General features: G+C 35.4%; 1 protein-coding gene across 1 annotated transcript in view; it reads left to right on the top strand.

Annotated features, from left to right (window-relative positions):
- Positions 1–13,055, top strand: part of LOC139119877 (uncharacterized) — a 43,618-nt gene extending 30,563 nt beyond the window's left edge. The window contains exons 5-8 of the mRNA XM_070683811.1: positions 1,490–1,589; positions 2,489–2,635; positions 5,897–5,958; positions 7,023–13,055. Of these exons, the coding sequence (XP_070539912.1) occupies positions 1,490–1,589; positions 2,489–2,635; positions 5,897–5,958; positions 7,023–7,553 (840 nt within the window). The 3' untranslated portion in view covers positions 7,554–13,055. The remainder of the gene's footprint in view (positions 1–1,489; positions 1,590–2,488; positions 2,636–5,896; positions 5,959–7,022) is intronic.
- The last annotated feature ends 2,893 nt before the right edge of the window (positions 13,056–15,948 follow it).

Below are 15,948 nucleotides of genomic sequence, written 5' to 3'. Positions count from 1 at the left end.
TATCATTGTGATCATAAAAAGTGATGGTCTTCATGGGACTGTTTTGCTTAGTGGGTTCATTCATTTGAAACGACCATAGATCTTCAATGAATTTTGATAGATAATTTTAAGCTGGGTTTTTCAAGCAAAGCTCAATATCTCCTTTGAACTGTTTGCTTTATGTGCGGTGAAAATTTGGGCTTGCTAAATGTAACAACGAAAAACGAACAAGAAATAGATTTAAAATAATGGCTGTCATGATGGAATAAAAGATGACGTGGATTAGGAGATGGATTCCTGATAGAAAATCTAAAAAGCTACTGCAGACCTTGGATACGATTGAGTTATTTTCAACCACCATATCTAAGGCTTCTTGTCAATTTCCTGTTGCAGATCCAATGCTTTTAAGAACTTGCACAGCGGAGCGCGGCATTAGCGTAAAGAGCGCGGACATTGATGCTAAACTTTTCAGGCGAGTACGCTAGAATAGTGAGCCAGGAAATCACTAGTGCTTCCCATTTCTCCATCACCAAAACAAATTACTGTCTCAAGTGAGTCCAATCTAGCAGTGTTGCATACACGCCGATGACTACCGTACTCTAGTAACCTTTCATGTGTTTGGCTGTGTGTATGTGTGTGTTAGACACAGTTCACATCAAAGCTTTGATGACATGAACATACCAACTACATCTGTTGAAGGTAGGATATTGGCACTTAAACTAAGATAAAATGTAACTACAAGGCCATAACTCAAGATAATTATAGTTCGCAAACTAAATTGCAGGTAAATGGTTATTGATAAAAATTCTGATATTTTGGTTTCCAGTATTTAACCTTCTGATCCCGCCATTTTCCTGTATGTAAGTTTGACTCCACCATAAAAAATAATTGGCACAGACTAAACTGTAGGGTTTTGAATGGTTAAATGTCCCTTAAGAGGTGACGAGAGGTTACTGATAAAATGTTCTGAACAACCTAACATGGTAAATTCTGTGAACCAAATTTGTTTGTAATTAGCGGACTTCTTGTGGGACATCAGCATAAGCTTGCTAACATCAAATATTAACTTGTCCTTTGTCAAAAGAAAGTCTGCAACACTCAACATGATTAAATTTGTTTACCATGAGGGAATTGGTGTTTCACAGCTTTTCCCAGGTTGAAATATTAATCTTACAACGCCATATGACAATTGTAATAATTACACTGTACTTTGTATTTGAGTAAAGCAATTTTGGTTCATGTTAGTTGGTTCATTTGTGTATATCATACTTTTTATTCAGTGATGTCTTTTATGTCAGGTTTTTGTATTGTTTTTTTTCACTCAAGCATTCAAAGCACACATACACGTGTTCAGCTTACAGTTTTTCCTTTCACAGTGAAGTTTGCACAGAACAACAAGATTCCACGCATGGAAGAAAATTTGGTCATTGTTGCCGAAATGATGATCGTTGAATACATATGGAGATACTCAAATTTTAATGACAATTTTCATTTCTTCTGTTTTCTTCAGTTTTCCAATCCATTACACAAGGTGCTGTTCATTGCTCCCACCTTCAAAATACTTCTGGTGATTCTGGCTTTCCTTTGGTGGCATGGAATAGAGAAAAAAGGTATGTGAAATTTTGGGTCGTTAGTCTAGCAGCAGCGATTGTATATTCAAGGAAATGTTTCATACAAAGGGCTTTTGAATTATACAGAATCATGGACAGTAAGCCATAGCATGATGTTTTACATTTTGTGTCAATATAGCGTTTGGTTTCCAAGTGTGAAGACATTCAAAGATTTAAACACGCAACCACATTCAACATACTGTATAGAATTTGATTCACTAAAGACATACAGCATATCAAATTCAGGCTAGAAAATGATTTACCAATGTTCTTTCTTTCTAAAAATGTATGTGTTTTCCTAATGACATGGCACCCAGGGATACAGTAGCATTACTAGCACTCTTTGACACATAGTCCAAGCCTGTCTGTAGGTTCACCTGTGTTCATTTCGTATTGATCTACAATGAAAAATTGAAATAGTATGAAATAGGTAGATCAATGGATGGATTGATGTTCAAATTAAGCACTGTCCTAAAGTCCTTCAAGAAAATTTACCAAACAGCTAAATAAAAACCTCCATCTATCCATTAATATATTTTAATCCAATATTTAGAAACATAAACACTTCAACATAAATTCACATGCATACAGACATAAATATGCACGTATACATAGTACATACATGACAGAGTGCATGCATTTGTGAACAAGGTTATTTGATGTCTTTCTATGGAAATTCTGATCACAGTGTCATGACAGTGGTTGCAACCACTGTGATCAGTAATTAATTTTGTTCAGAGGATTTGGGTCAGGATATCATAATCCAGCGTGTCATTTTCCATTGAATAGGGGTTTCAAGGATGAATCAAATACATGTACATTTATATGGCTAATTGCTGTAATTTTTCTTTCTTTCTTTTTTTCTTTCTTTTTTTCTTTCTACTGTCTCTGTACATCAGGCACAGAATCACAAGCAGTAATGATATTGCGAGAAATTGTGCAAAGTATAGAGGATGCGATGCTTTTCCTCACAATGATGATAGCATCAGAAGGATGGTGTGTCTTGCGTCCGGATATACGGCGATTCAGATGGATTTTTGTCTTCGGTGAGTTAGCTATGAAAATCATGGATCTGAAACGTTCACATTTGTCATCATTAAAACAGCCAGTCATTGCACACAACCAGTACTTGTTTTGTATAATTACCCAGATGAAATTCAAGCTACATGAACTCAGGTTTAACTCGGTGGCAAACAAGATTACCGTACCTTGCTATAAAAAGTATTTCATATTAACAAGGAAATTTTCTGAGACCTGGATTACTGTTATGCCCCAGGACACAAATGTGAACTGCCATAACCACAGCTTGTTTGTGTCCCCCTCTGTATAACCTAACACAGGCATGCTGTGTAGAAAATCAATTATCATACAGCTCTGAAAATACCTGTAGGCAAAATTTAGAATATGGAGAACACAACAATTGTGTCCAAGGCCATACAATATTGGGACAAAAATTAGATGAGAAGACCATATGATATACAAGGAGACATTAACATAAAATATTTACCAAAAGTGTATAGACCTACAATTATCATCACTGTCTCAGCCCACCTCTGGTTACTTGCAAAGCAGTGGTCGATCCTTCTATCATATCATCATGTGAGAGTTTCACCCTCAAACCCCTATTTTCCTGCGTAGAGTTCCAACTTTTTGCATAGCAAGCCATGGGGTTAACCAACATTTAGTACCTGAAAGGATATTAAACCCAAGGCTTACATTACTAAGCATTGACAGAGCCTTGGTGTACTTCAAGAGGTGTGGTTGGACCCCAGGTATACAGGGATATGACAAACTGATTTAATCATAAGTTTATGAAGAAAACCAAAGCAGGGGTAATGGTACCCATGGCAATTATTACATTGGATTTTTTAATGTACTCTTTGATAAATACATCATGTAATTCAGTAGACTGAGATCAGTTTACAACATCACCCTGATATTCTGAGCCAGGCAACATAATTATATGTGTGCTCCTGGTCATACATCTGCTATTGAGTTATCTTCCCCAACGTAAGATGTTCTTTGCAGCATTTTTCGTTTCTAACATATAAAAGGGTAATTGGGGAATATGCCGCGACTGAACTAAATGGCTGCCTATCAATATTCGCCTGCTCAGTCATTGGCTAATCCTCTTTTCCTAGAGGTCATAGGTCAGCTCTGTCGGATTAATTACAGTATATTTGGATCATCATCGATGCTCTAAGTCTCATACATGCTGCGCTAAATTCTGGGTATCATTATTTCCATTTGGTTGAGTACACAATCCAGACATTGTTAGTTGGCAATTTGACTGCTACCTTTTCTATTTGATGTCCTGATTTGCTCTTTTCACATATACAGTAAGGCATGAGACTATATCATCACAGTCCTGAATCAATCCGTTGTCCATTACACTTTAGTTTCTATGCTTTCATCCCAAACTCATGGTCTCTTTGTATATAAAATGGTAACTTGGCTTTGTATTACTCAAGTGGGATTTCCAAAGTATGTCAAATGAAATAAAATACCATATTTCTCTGTATGTGGATGTGACATATCCATCTGGGTTATTCATGAGAAATAAACCATTTGATTGTAGTGATTTGCATAAATTGCCTTTGACCTATATAGACAATAACAAAGGCAAAATATCACAATTTTAAACATCTTTTGAAGCCTATGAAGACATCACATTGAAAAGTCATGCAGCAACATCTTGAGAAACGACGTGTCGTACCAGGCTACGTCATACACAGCCATTAAACTCTACTATTCTTCAATTAAAATAATGATCTCATGCAAGCTGATTTGAATATCACGATTGGAACTAATTTGGGAAAATTGGATCTTCATATTTTTCAAACTTCTCAAAACTATTAGGTCCCCTATAGCTGAAGGTTGCAATATTACAAATTACTCATAAAAACAAGTGTGTAACTGAAAAGGAAAGAGTATGAGGCTACATTTGTAGGTTAAATCGACATTACTTCACCATCCAGTTATCCCAAATTAGTTCCAATCGTGTTTGAATTAATACTGCGGTAACAAATTCATGAAAAGTAAAATAATCTTGTATAGACAAAAATTAGCAACTTGCAAAAGCTTTCTTTTCTATTAACTATTAAGTTCGAGTAAATTTGTGTCATTACAAAACGAATACACACACCGACTCCCAGTAGCTTCTATTTTTTCATAAATAACACCACATCAAATTTCATCCATTGGTATTAGTATGTTGATACAGAGAGCTAAAGCATAGTGGAACTTCCATTCAAGTATTTAATGGAAAATGAAAAGTTATATCTGAAAGGTGTAATCCATACTCACCAAAACGTTCTCATATTATAATAATGTAAAATATTTTATTTTCAACTTGTTGCCCATTATAAGAGTTTCTAACATATCAGAGAAAATGAATCTTACATTTCTGCAATGTAGATTTTGCATGCCTTTCCTTACACTTTTTTGCCAACTTTTCAGACCTCTCAAAATTAAAATGCTCCAAAAGCAAAAAAGTCAATAAATTTACAGCAAGTGTAAAATTTGTTGCCACATAGATCATACACAGTAGATAAGTATAAAAAAATGTAGAATTTAGAAAAAAAAGGGTTTTTCATCAAATAATAAAGTCACAGCATATGTACTGATACTAGTATGTCATGGTGATTCTTCTCAAGTTGCAAAATTTCTCGTAAGAGAAACCTGAGAAACTTGAAGATGGTTCTTTATATAAAGCTCCATTAGCTGTAACTTTTGATAGGTTGCATAGTTTTTGTTTGGTTTGTAAGAGACAGTTTATTGTTCTCCGTACAAAAGTTATGCAAATATATATGTCCAGTGTTGGTCCAACTTGTCAACAGATCCTATTTATTCATAAGGACCTACGTCATTGCCAACAAATGAATTCTAGACTAGAATTCATTTGTCACAAACAATATGGTGTTTGCAAGGCTACTTATACTTAACATATTTTATTTCAAGATACCTTGATATAAATGATGTGACATTTTCCAATGTCACCAGAAGGCTAACATTAGCACAGTTGTTTGTCTGTACTTGTAGAGATACATTGAATCATATTCTGTTGTTGGCCTTACAACACACATAGCTGTTCAAGAGTTCCAGAAATTTGTTGTACATATTTGCAAATGTTATATATTACAGATGTTTTGATTTGCTTTTGTGGTATTTCTTCTGATACGATCAATCTGTCAACTAGAAGTTGTAAATTTTGCATTTCCAAAATTTCTCTGTTCGTAAATTTCTACCAAAGGCATTTTGTATTATAATTTATTTCATTTCCGTTCTATTTTTCACTTTATTTGCAGTTGTTTTTATGATTTTCACTGGTTCTGTACTCTGTGTCACATGGGTTCACAGTTATTTTCTGGTAAGTACCAGTAGCCATTTCAACTAAGTATTCAGTTACAGAGTTGCATTGCCCGTCAGTCATCTACCAAATGTCAAGCTCAGATGAAAACAGCATGAAGCATAATAAGTTCAAATTTCAATACATATTTTATGCCAAGTGGAATCTGATATAATCCAGGGTTGCCATTGGAGTCCATTATAATGTTGATTGCCGATCAGTGTTAGCAAGTGCTTCTTTAACTTTCCTTTTGCAAACGTTGGTCTGTTTTGATTGAAATTTATAGGATTTGATATTTTGATATTGATTTTTGTCAAAACAAAAGTCCCTTCATGTATTCTTTACTACTTGAGGTCCAAGCGTAGTGAATCAAATAATACCAGCTCATTTTTTCATTATGAAATGGAGGGATTGTTATGTAGTTCTCTTTTCCTTCTTGAATAGAAATTTGCATGAACTTTTTTGCACACTTTGATGGGTCTGATGTTGTTGCCTCTGTCAACCAATAGTTCTTGTACCACACACGTGTTTCTCAAAAGTAACTTTAGTGAATTTCAAGTTTTGTTTGCCTAGAGTAAGTATGTATTTGTGTTTTGGACCAGTTTTTACAAGCAGCCAATGGCAAAAGTCAGTCATCAAGCTAGATGAATTGTACATTCCCTACAGATTCACAACAATAGACCTACTTTGCAACTGACATGATCTTAATATTCACTTTGTTTGGTAAATGACATGCGCTTCAGCTGTCTGAATCAATATCTTTCAATGAATTTAAATTCATCTTTTTTATCACAAGACGCACCTTTGATTTTTCCCTTCTCCTGACTGTAATAGTAGCTTTTTAACTTTTTCTCATACCATAAGTGTGATGTAGTTTGAAAGTAGTTCAGACTGTTTTCTGAAATGAGATGAGGCACAAAAATTTTCTACAGATTGAACAGATTAGTTTGGACAGAGTACCGTAAATTGCCATCCCATGTGGCAGTGTCTTCGTATTGAATGAAAATGTATCCATCATGCTTGAGAAGCCATCAACAGCTCAATCAGAATCCTGAACCTAGCATGTTTTCTTCATTTCCCAATAGGCTTTTGCTGTGTGCAGTGTCGTTTTCATTATGTACAGAAGCCTCAAATGGTGCTCCTATAACATAGAACATCTCAGGAGACAGCTTGCTGAAGCTCAGAGTTTTGTCAACCGCATGGAATTGAAATACCTAGGCCAGATCACTGTCCAGGACCAGTTGAAGGAGAAACTTGGAATGTATGTCAAGCTCAGACTTGTTTGCACCACTTATGCTATGCTGTACGCTGTCATAGTGACACTGGCCACGTTTCTCAGTGAGTACACCTGGATTAAAACCTTGACTTTTGAAATCCCTGAACTGGCTGTGTATTTTGCCATTGGATTCATCTTCCGGTTGCACAACTTTTCCCAGTACGAAAACATTAGGGTGACGGCACCGAAGGAGACCTCGGTGGTTTTCATTCTCCCGCATGACTACACTGTAGGCACCAGGAAGAGGGTTCTCTTAGGACACCCGCTCAATGTCACGACCGAGACGTTTGAAATCATGTCAGAAGACCTCAAGCCGGTTAGAAGATCCTTCTTGCCGTGACTGACCTGCATCTAATCAGGTGTTCACCCCTCAGCTGAATGGCATCCATCTACTCCCTGCCTAGTAATGGTATAGTCCTATCTACAGAACATCAATGTGGATGATTCCAAACTTCAGAAGTGTTAAGGTTGCCGTGATGCGTCAGTGTCTTACCTGATTAGATCCTGAGAACAGTACTACAAAATAAAAATATTTTTTATTTTAATGACAAAAACACTGAGAAATGTGGCTCTTTCAATGTTTTGATTCGCGTTCACCAATTTTCAAGCTACAAAACCCAAGAGAGCTGAATTTTGCCTTTGTACATAAATTTATTCTGCCTTGCAACAGTTTCTAAATGAGAGGGGAAGTGATAAGTAGATTTTTAACAAGTGAATGACATTGCAGGCTTATATTGCAAACGTTGCAATCTATCAATATTTATTGCCGGTCAAGGGATTTATTGTTGTCGGTAAGCGTTATTGAGCAATTGATCATTCTGCAATAAGCATCCACATGACTAAGCTTTGTGTCCATGAACACAAAACAAGTCATTAGTCACGTGTATTCATGAATTTTCACTCGTCCTCAACATTTTGATGAGAAATGTTTACCTTGCCATAATTTCACAAAGGCTGCTCGCATGAGCAGGGGAGGAAAATTTGAATTTGAAGAATTACACCTGGTTACAGCTCCAATCAGGTCCATAGATAGGCTTGTCAACATGAATCATTATTTCATTCAGTCAACTATCGTTACCGTATTAAACCACCAACATACTCCAACTTTTTCCAAACAGCTCTCAGGAAAAGATATCCGAGAAATATTTTATTCAAGTGGGTGTCTTGATATTGTTATCAAAATGGTAAAAAGAGAATTTTTCCTGCATTACTCAGTGCAATCACTACTTAAACTTTCAAAAATGTGCCGTAAAAGAATGGTATGTTTGGTACATGCATTTGACTATCATAAAAATAACTTCTTGGGTGTAGGAGCTTCTCTTGTTTATGCGTAGCAATGGTATTTATAAAATAACTTGAGATGTAGAGTATATGCTGGACTTTCTTTAATATAGAAATATATATATTATCAAATTTATCAAATTAACTTATTGTAACCACCTTTATAAATAGTCAAAAGAACGGATCTTTGCCTTTATGTTCTGTATTTCATGCTGTGACCTTCACCTTAACTTTTGAACTTTTCAATGAACTTTGAACTTTTCCATTTTGCTACAACGATCAATGGCAAAGGATATTCATTTGTTTGAATTATACCAGAATAGGCCAAACCCGGAATTCGAATCGACCATGGTACAAACAAAGCCATGTGCGCAAACGCGCACAGACGTACGTGTATTTCCATACGCGTTAGTACACATGTGGGTTTGTTTGTACCGGCATCACATGATTATTTGGGCGTACTGAGTCTGTAGAACGCATCGCGTCCTTTTTTTCCGGAGTAGAACCATTCCTCAGACAGTTGGTTTGTGGCAAACCTCAAACATCTGATGGCTTAAGATGGTGAGCTGGTGCTTATATTTTTGCCTTTTTTTTTTATAAGATTGCCACAGGGAAGAATTTGAAATTTATTTTTGTACAGCATTTCATATGTCAAATATTTGTATATTTTGAAGTTTTCTTCAATTTCCCACTTTCAATAACTACATACTTTTTTTGCAACAGGTCTAAACAGGGTAATAGGTAGATTTAAAGGACATTGAACATGTCAGAATAAGAGTATGTTAGCAAACAAGGGAGTATGAAAATATAAAAACATATGATTCAAACAATAATTATTTCTACAAGGGATAAGTTTTACTATATCTCTTTGCTTTTTCATAACAATAACAGTAATGAAAAACTGATTTTATTTTTTTTTGCTGTTAAGGCTAGCCGTACAAATACTTAGTAAGTGTTGATGCCAATGTATAAATTCATTTTAGCCACATCTTGCAAGTTTTTTCATTCACGTAGTACAAAAATAGTGTAGGTCATACTGCAAAGCTGTGTAAGCAAGTCTTCTCCCCATAGGCTTCAGATTTCCGCGCCATGGGAAGCCACATACATGGTGACAGGTGTTCAAAAATATCAACTTTCCTACCAAGTGCTTTTGAGCCCTTTTTTAGAACAAAAAATTATCTTTTAGTAGTTCATAAATACACAATATACAAAGTAAAGGGTAATTCTATATTTGCAACCGTAACAGTTTTAAGATATTCAAAATCATATAGAGACTGACTGATATCTTTAGAAACATTCCTTTCCCTTTTGACATAAAATACACTGCTTTCTTTTACTACAAGACCTACAATATTGAAAACATCAAGAGATCCTCATATCGTAACTGTCTTTTTATGTACAGTGTGAAAAATGCAGTCTATTTTCTCTTTAAGATTAATAAGATCTTGCAGGTGAATGTTGAGTCATTGTTCATATATTGATGTCATTACAAGCTGTGAATTGACACATCACAATATTATCGTGATGGGCTGTGTAAAATTGGCGTTGAGCCAAATAATACTATAAGAAGTTAAAAAAAAATAGTGGTATATTTTGACAAAAAATTTGACAGAGCTGTAGAATTCATAAAGTTTTTGTGCCTATGACTGGGTCTAAGGTTCAAGTATTGCTTTCGTAATAGCAAATATTTGTAACAAAGTTTTATAGTGCACTGGTGGAGCAAGATGTCACTTTGTAAGAAAAAAACTGTAAAATTCACTGATATTTATGGACGTGTTTGATGGAGGATGGTTGAAGCATTAATCTAGGGCAAAGTACAACAGTATGATCTCATAAAGTCAGCCCTTAGTCATTTAGACTTGCAAAGAATATTCATGTGTTTGCCTTAACAAACAGATGGACCCACCCTAAGTTCCGCAGTTGACTTGCTTGTATATGTGTCACTTGCATCCTAGCACAGAGTCGCTGTCTGTCATGACATGTCAGGCTGTTTACAGTCACACCACTTCTGTTTTCCCAGGCACCAATTTTCAGGCCGGGAGACTCTGCCATCGAACACAGGCATCACTGTGGATGTCAAATGACAATGCTGTGTTACCCACAGAGTGTTTGTACACAGTTTCAACCCACATATGTCAAGTTTTTTGCAAATACAGTATTTTCCTCTTTTTAGGGATGCCATTTGAATTCAAGGGTTATATAATCCATAAAATTTGCTATCACTCATTTTATTCATAAGCATATCACTGAAAGTGTTAATACAAAGGCTAACATAGACTGCCTGTTTTCAATGATTGAATAATGATTTTATGGATAAATTTTACTGAAATTCATAAAAGTGCATGCCCTTTGGTCCATTCATCCAACACTTGCATGTCTGACCCCATCTTCAAGTATGGAGGTTCAACATTGCTGTAGAAAACAATAGGGTTCAGCCAACTTTGGTGCAGAAAGGTTTATTTCATGTTACGGCTTGAGTTGACACTTGACCAAGGAATTGGATATCCTCTTCAACCACCATTTTAACCATTCATACACCTTAGGACACTGCAAAAAAAATCAAGAGTTATCACTAAGTCTGCTGGTGACAGCTCCTACATCCTCTACACATGCTCAATATGATATTTCTAGATATGCTATTACGACTTGAGGCTGAACGAAATTTGGTATTTTGAAAGTATTTGCAAACTTCAAACACACGAACAGCAAAAGTAAATATTCTCATTGTTAAAAGAATTCAACACCACCATATACACTGCCCACTAAGTATAGCTAGTTATTAGAATTCAGTGTTAACGCTTTATTTTTTCACTTTGGTTTGTCAACCACAACAAATCTTGAATGCCTGTACTAGTTTTGCTAATCCAATTTTAATTGTTGTGAAGCTTAGCTAGCAATGTACTCTTAACACATGAATTCAGCAATGGACAGGGACAGGCAAACTGATCAGTTTCCATGATATAATGTACCAGCATGGAATGAAGAAAATTGTCTGTACAAAAAAGTAAATGTCACTGCTGTAGTTGCTGATGCTCCACACAGAGTGACTTTCCTAGATTTTACAAACACACACAAGTCAAGCGATGAGAATACTTAATCACAAAGCCATTTCCTCACAATCCCTCAAGAGATGCACTACGACTGAAGCCAAAGGTGACTCATTAAATTTGTAAGCTTTGTCAGGAAAAACAGCACAAAATTATTTTCACAAGCACCTGAAAGCTTCATTCTTGACAATCCATTTGCCAAAGAATAAAAAGTAATAATCATTCAGTTTGCATTCCATTTAAAACAATAATATTTACATTTGGCAACCAAAATAAAACATGAACGCTGTAAGTACCTGGTCATTGAACTATTTAGTTGAAATAGAACAGTTTGTACCATAGCATACTTAAATTACAACACAAACATTTGTTGTGCAAGTTTACATGTCAGATAAAAATAACAAAACCGTTATGGTGATGATCTTGCATATTAGTTAGTCATTTGCATATTAATAGGTTATTTGCATACAATGTGATCCATATTTGGATACATGCTAAGAAAGAGATTTCATTGTACAGTTTTGCAGCTTTTACATTTATTACAGAATACAAAGTAATAGGTTTCCCTTTTGCAAAGTGTCATTGTGATAACATATCAATTTTCATATATTGTCATGTTTTCTTCTTTCGTATTGTTTTTGCAAATGATATGAACTTCTGTGTGAAATGTTTGTCTTCAAAGGGGTTCCAAAAATGTCTGAGTGGTGTCTGTGAAAGGAACTGTAACATTAACTGTGTACCAGATCTATCATTATAGTGTATCACAGATTTTGCAACAGATTCAGGTGTTAACCCTTTGAGTGCCAAAGTCAACTTTTGTTGTCTTTGTAAATATAACATAGCCAGCAACTTTTTTCCGATCTTGACAATTTTTTTTCAGATTTTTCTCAAAATTTTGGTCGAAAATGTAGCCATTGTAGAATTGTGGCCAAAAGGGTCCAAAATTATCAAAAAATTACAGAAAAATTCATAACACTTGGTAAAATGTCACACTGAAATTTTAGTGGGAAATATTACAGCACTCAAATGGTTAACCACATGCTACATCTATAGTGCAGTGTAGCCACAGTCTCAACATGTGTTTTCCACTCCTTTTGAAGATACCGCAACATTTGTTTTCACTTCAGATCCAACATTTTAGGTTTAGGATGAATGCATCGTTAAAGATATTGATTAAAGAAACAATATCTTTACAAAAGGCACATCATATATTGTACATGGTATCTCACAGAAGGAAAAATATCTTATAACTTGAATTAAGAAAATGCAGTAATACTGACATGGTTATTGAATTTGTTGTACATTTCAAATAAAAATGTGAATGTATATAGGAAGAGGCTTTTCAATGGAACACGTGAACAGTGATTTTGAAAACGTGTCAAACCAAACTTTTTTGTGAGAAGTCTAACAATGTGTACAGATGATATGTATTTACAGTGGAAGGTTTTTGAAATTTCTGTACAGTATTTATATAAAGTTATTAAACCAGCTGGAGCATTATTAATGTTTTAAAAAAGTGTGTGTCCCCTGTGTTTTCATTTGGTTGTGAAATTGACCTCATGTGTCATTGAAATAGACAGCACTTGCACTGCATTGCTAAATCCAGCATTGTTGGCACCTGATTATATTTCAGTTAATTTATTCATATGTGCCTGGCTTTTTGCCCCAGTGTCATGTGTCACCATAAGGTTATGAGTTCATTCTAACTTGATCAATCCAGGTTGGCTATGGGTCTGGAACAGATACTGTTGTATGCATGCATAAGAACTTGTGTATATGATGATATAAGTGTCACTGATAGTTTGAAGAACTGCTTTTCGAACGGTTCCTATAGCTACTAAATTTTGACATAAAAATTCAATGAATGGCTAAACCTGAACAGATTCTAGTGAGTATGGCTTGCATAATTTGCATAATATATGTAGACTTATTTTGACCAAAAATGACAAAAAAATTCCTTAAAAATACAGATTTGCATATTTCATCACAATTTGAACAAATCTAAGTTGGGTTATACTTAGGGACCTGTATACCAAATAACAAAGCTGTCTGACCAGCGGTTATGAAGATTTTTTACCAAAAACACCTTTTTTGGTGCTAATTTGCATATTTTCAATAATATCAAAAAATTAAAAAAGTTTCTCAAAATCATATTTTTCATCTACGCAAATATCAAATCAGTAAGTACTGCGGTTCTCAAGATATTTGAGTGGACGGACGCCTCACAAACGGACATACATACAGAGGACAGACGCCGGACGGATACCCATCCCGATAGCTTCTATAGACTACAGTCTATAGTAGCTAAAAACTCAAAACTTACAGACTCAAAAGTACTAGTATCCCAATCGACGTAAAAACTTGGAATGTAAGTAATGCTTCAACAAAGACGGAAGGGTAATTTTCTTTGATGCGAAAGTTCAATTCAGATCACAGTGTGATTTTGTTGTGACAAATATTAACATGCATATTTGCCTGGGGATTTATGGCTATTTACAAGGACACATGAATTTTTAATTCAATTGAGCACATCGTCATTTGACAAAGCATGGCATATGATAAAACATGTTCGGGGTTTTATTCAGATCTCTTACAAACAACACGATTGGAACTAATTCGGGAGAATTGGGGATCTTGATATTTTTCAAATTTATCAAAAGTGCTGGGTGCCCTATAGTTGAATGTTGCAGTATTACAAATTACTCATAAAAACAAGAGTATAACTTAAAAATTAGCAGATGAGCTTACATTTGCAGATTAAACGGACATTAGTTCACTATCCAATTATCCAAAATAAGTTCCAATCGTGTTAAACAGACAAATTATCGCAGATTCAAATTCTCGTGACGTCTACCCTCAACGTGCGTTTAATATTTGTCCACCAAGATAGGTGTAAACCAGGGGTAAACCTCTTTTTAACAACACCATTGCATCAAAGGTGGGGAACTTCGTGATGACAACAGTGAAAGCCCATCTGATACAGAACGCCTGTTTTCGTTATAAAAAAGTATTTTCTAATTTAGAACGAAGAGACGACCAAGATATCTTGATAGCCCGATAGACGAACTTAGAAGTGATCGAATATCGTCATACGCCGAATTAGCATAACAACCCTGCCGATTACAGCGTTTGTGAAACTCTACTCGACGGCCTCAAAAAAAAGCATATATAGGCTTCTAGCTCTAAATCCATAAAAGTAGCGTTCACCTGATGTACTATCGAGTGTCGCATGTTCACATATTCTATTTGCAAAATTCACCCTTGAAGGCTTGTTGACCAAACTGTCTCCTCCTCGGCCAATCGTCGTGCTTGATGACATGATGATCATTTCACAATCGGCTGTATCGTTAGGTATATATCAAGCTTAACTTGACATTTGTCACGACTGTCAGCAGTCACGAATGAAAAGGCGCTGGAAATGATCACGCCAAACCTTGATGATATCACCAAGGTAACTAAATACACCCACTGACAGAGATAAAGGACTATCCTATTTCACCGCCTCCGCGCTTTGCAAAAAAATGGCACTGCAATAACAGAGATTGTCTTTCTGAGTGTTATCATACACTTACTTATTTACAAAAATCCGGGTGAATTGCACTATTTCAAATATTAAAATAAAATGTGATGCGTTCTTTATTGGGTTCCGGCTATTTCTTTAAAGGATATGCGGGGTAAAGACAATCGAATGAAATTTCCTGACGCAGTGATTCCGGTACAGTTTTGCCGAAATGCTTTCTAGTGGCACTGACTTCAAGATGTCAAACACAAGGGTGTGTCTACAAATACCTCTTGCCACGGGAAGGAGGAAAACAGGATCTTCTTGACACACTTTTACAGATCAAAGTATACAAAATGTAAATATGCATTTCTTATACAAGTTATTTCTTCATAAGGTATAAAAGGAATGAAAAGTTGTTTATCGCGACTTGACTTCTGAAATTTAAAACCCCAATCGCTCTTAAATAGCAAGGTGCTCGAATTATTTATAACAATTAATCTAAAGCAAATAACGGTGAGCTTTCTTTTTTAATATTGATGACAGGATTCGTGATCTGTCGAAAGCTCTTGATCTTGTGGTCACAGAATGTCATGTACAGAGTCACCTGCATTTGGAAGAAAAAAACCGTTATCATATTGTTACGCCAGTACATACATCTACAGTGGTGGAGTATTACTGTGGTACAGAGTAACTTCATAAACTCCATAGAACAGCTTTAAGGAATAGTCTAACTATTTGAGGATATTTCTGGTTTAACGTACAATATAAGGAGAAGATATCTGAAATAAATTATGTGCTCGCGTTCAACAAGCAAGTATTACAAAAATATCCTTGCGTGCATTTTGTCCTTCTACCAGAGATCCTTGCAATCTATAGAAAGAACGTAAAAAAACAACTGACATAAA

The sequence above is a fragment of the Ptychodera flava genome, chromosome 20 (assembly GCF_041260155.1).
Source record: "Ptychodera flava strain L36383 chromosome 20, AS_Pfla_20210202, whole genome shotgun sequence".
NCBI lineage: Eukaryota > Metazoa > Hemichordata > Enteropneusta > Ptychoderidae > Ptychodera > Ptychodera flava.
This window is presented reverse-complemented; position numbering and strand designations above follow the sequence as displayed.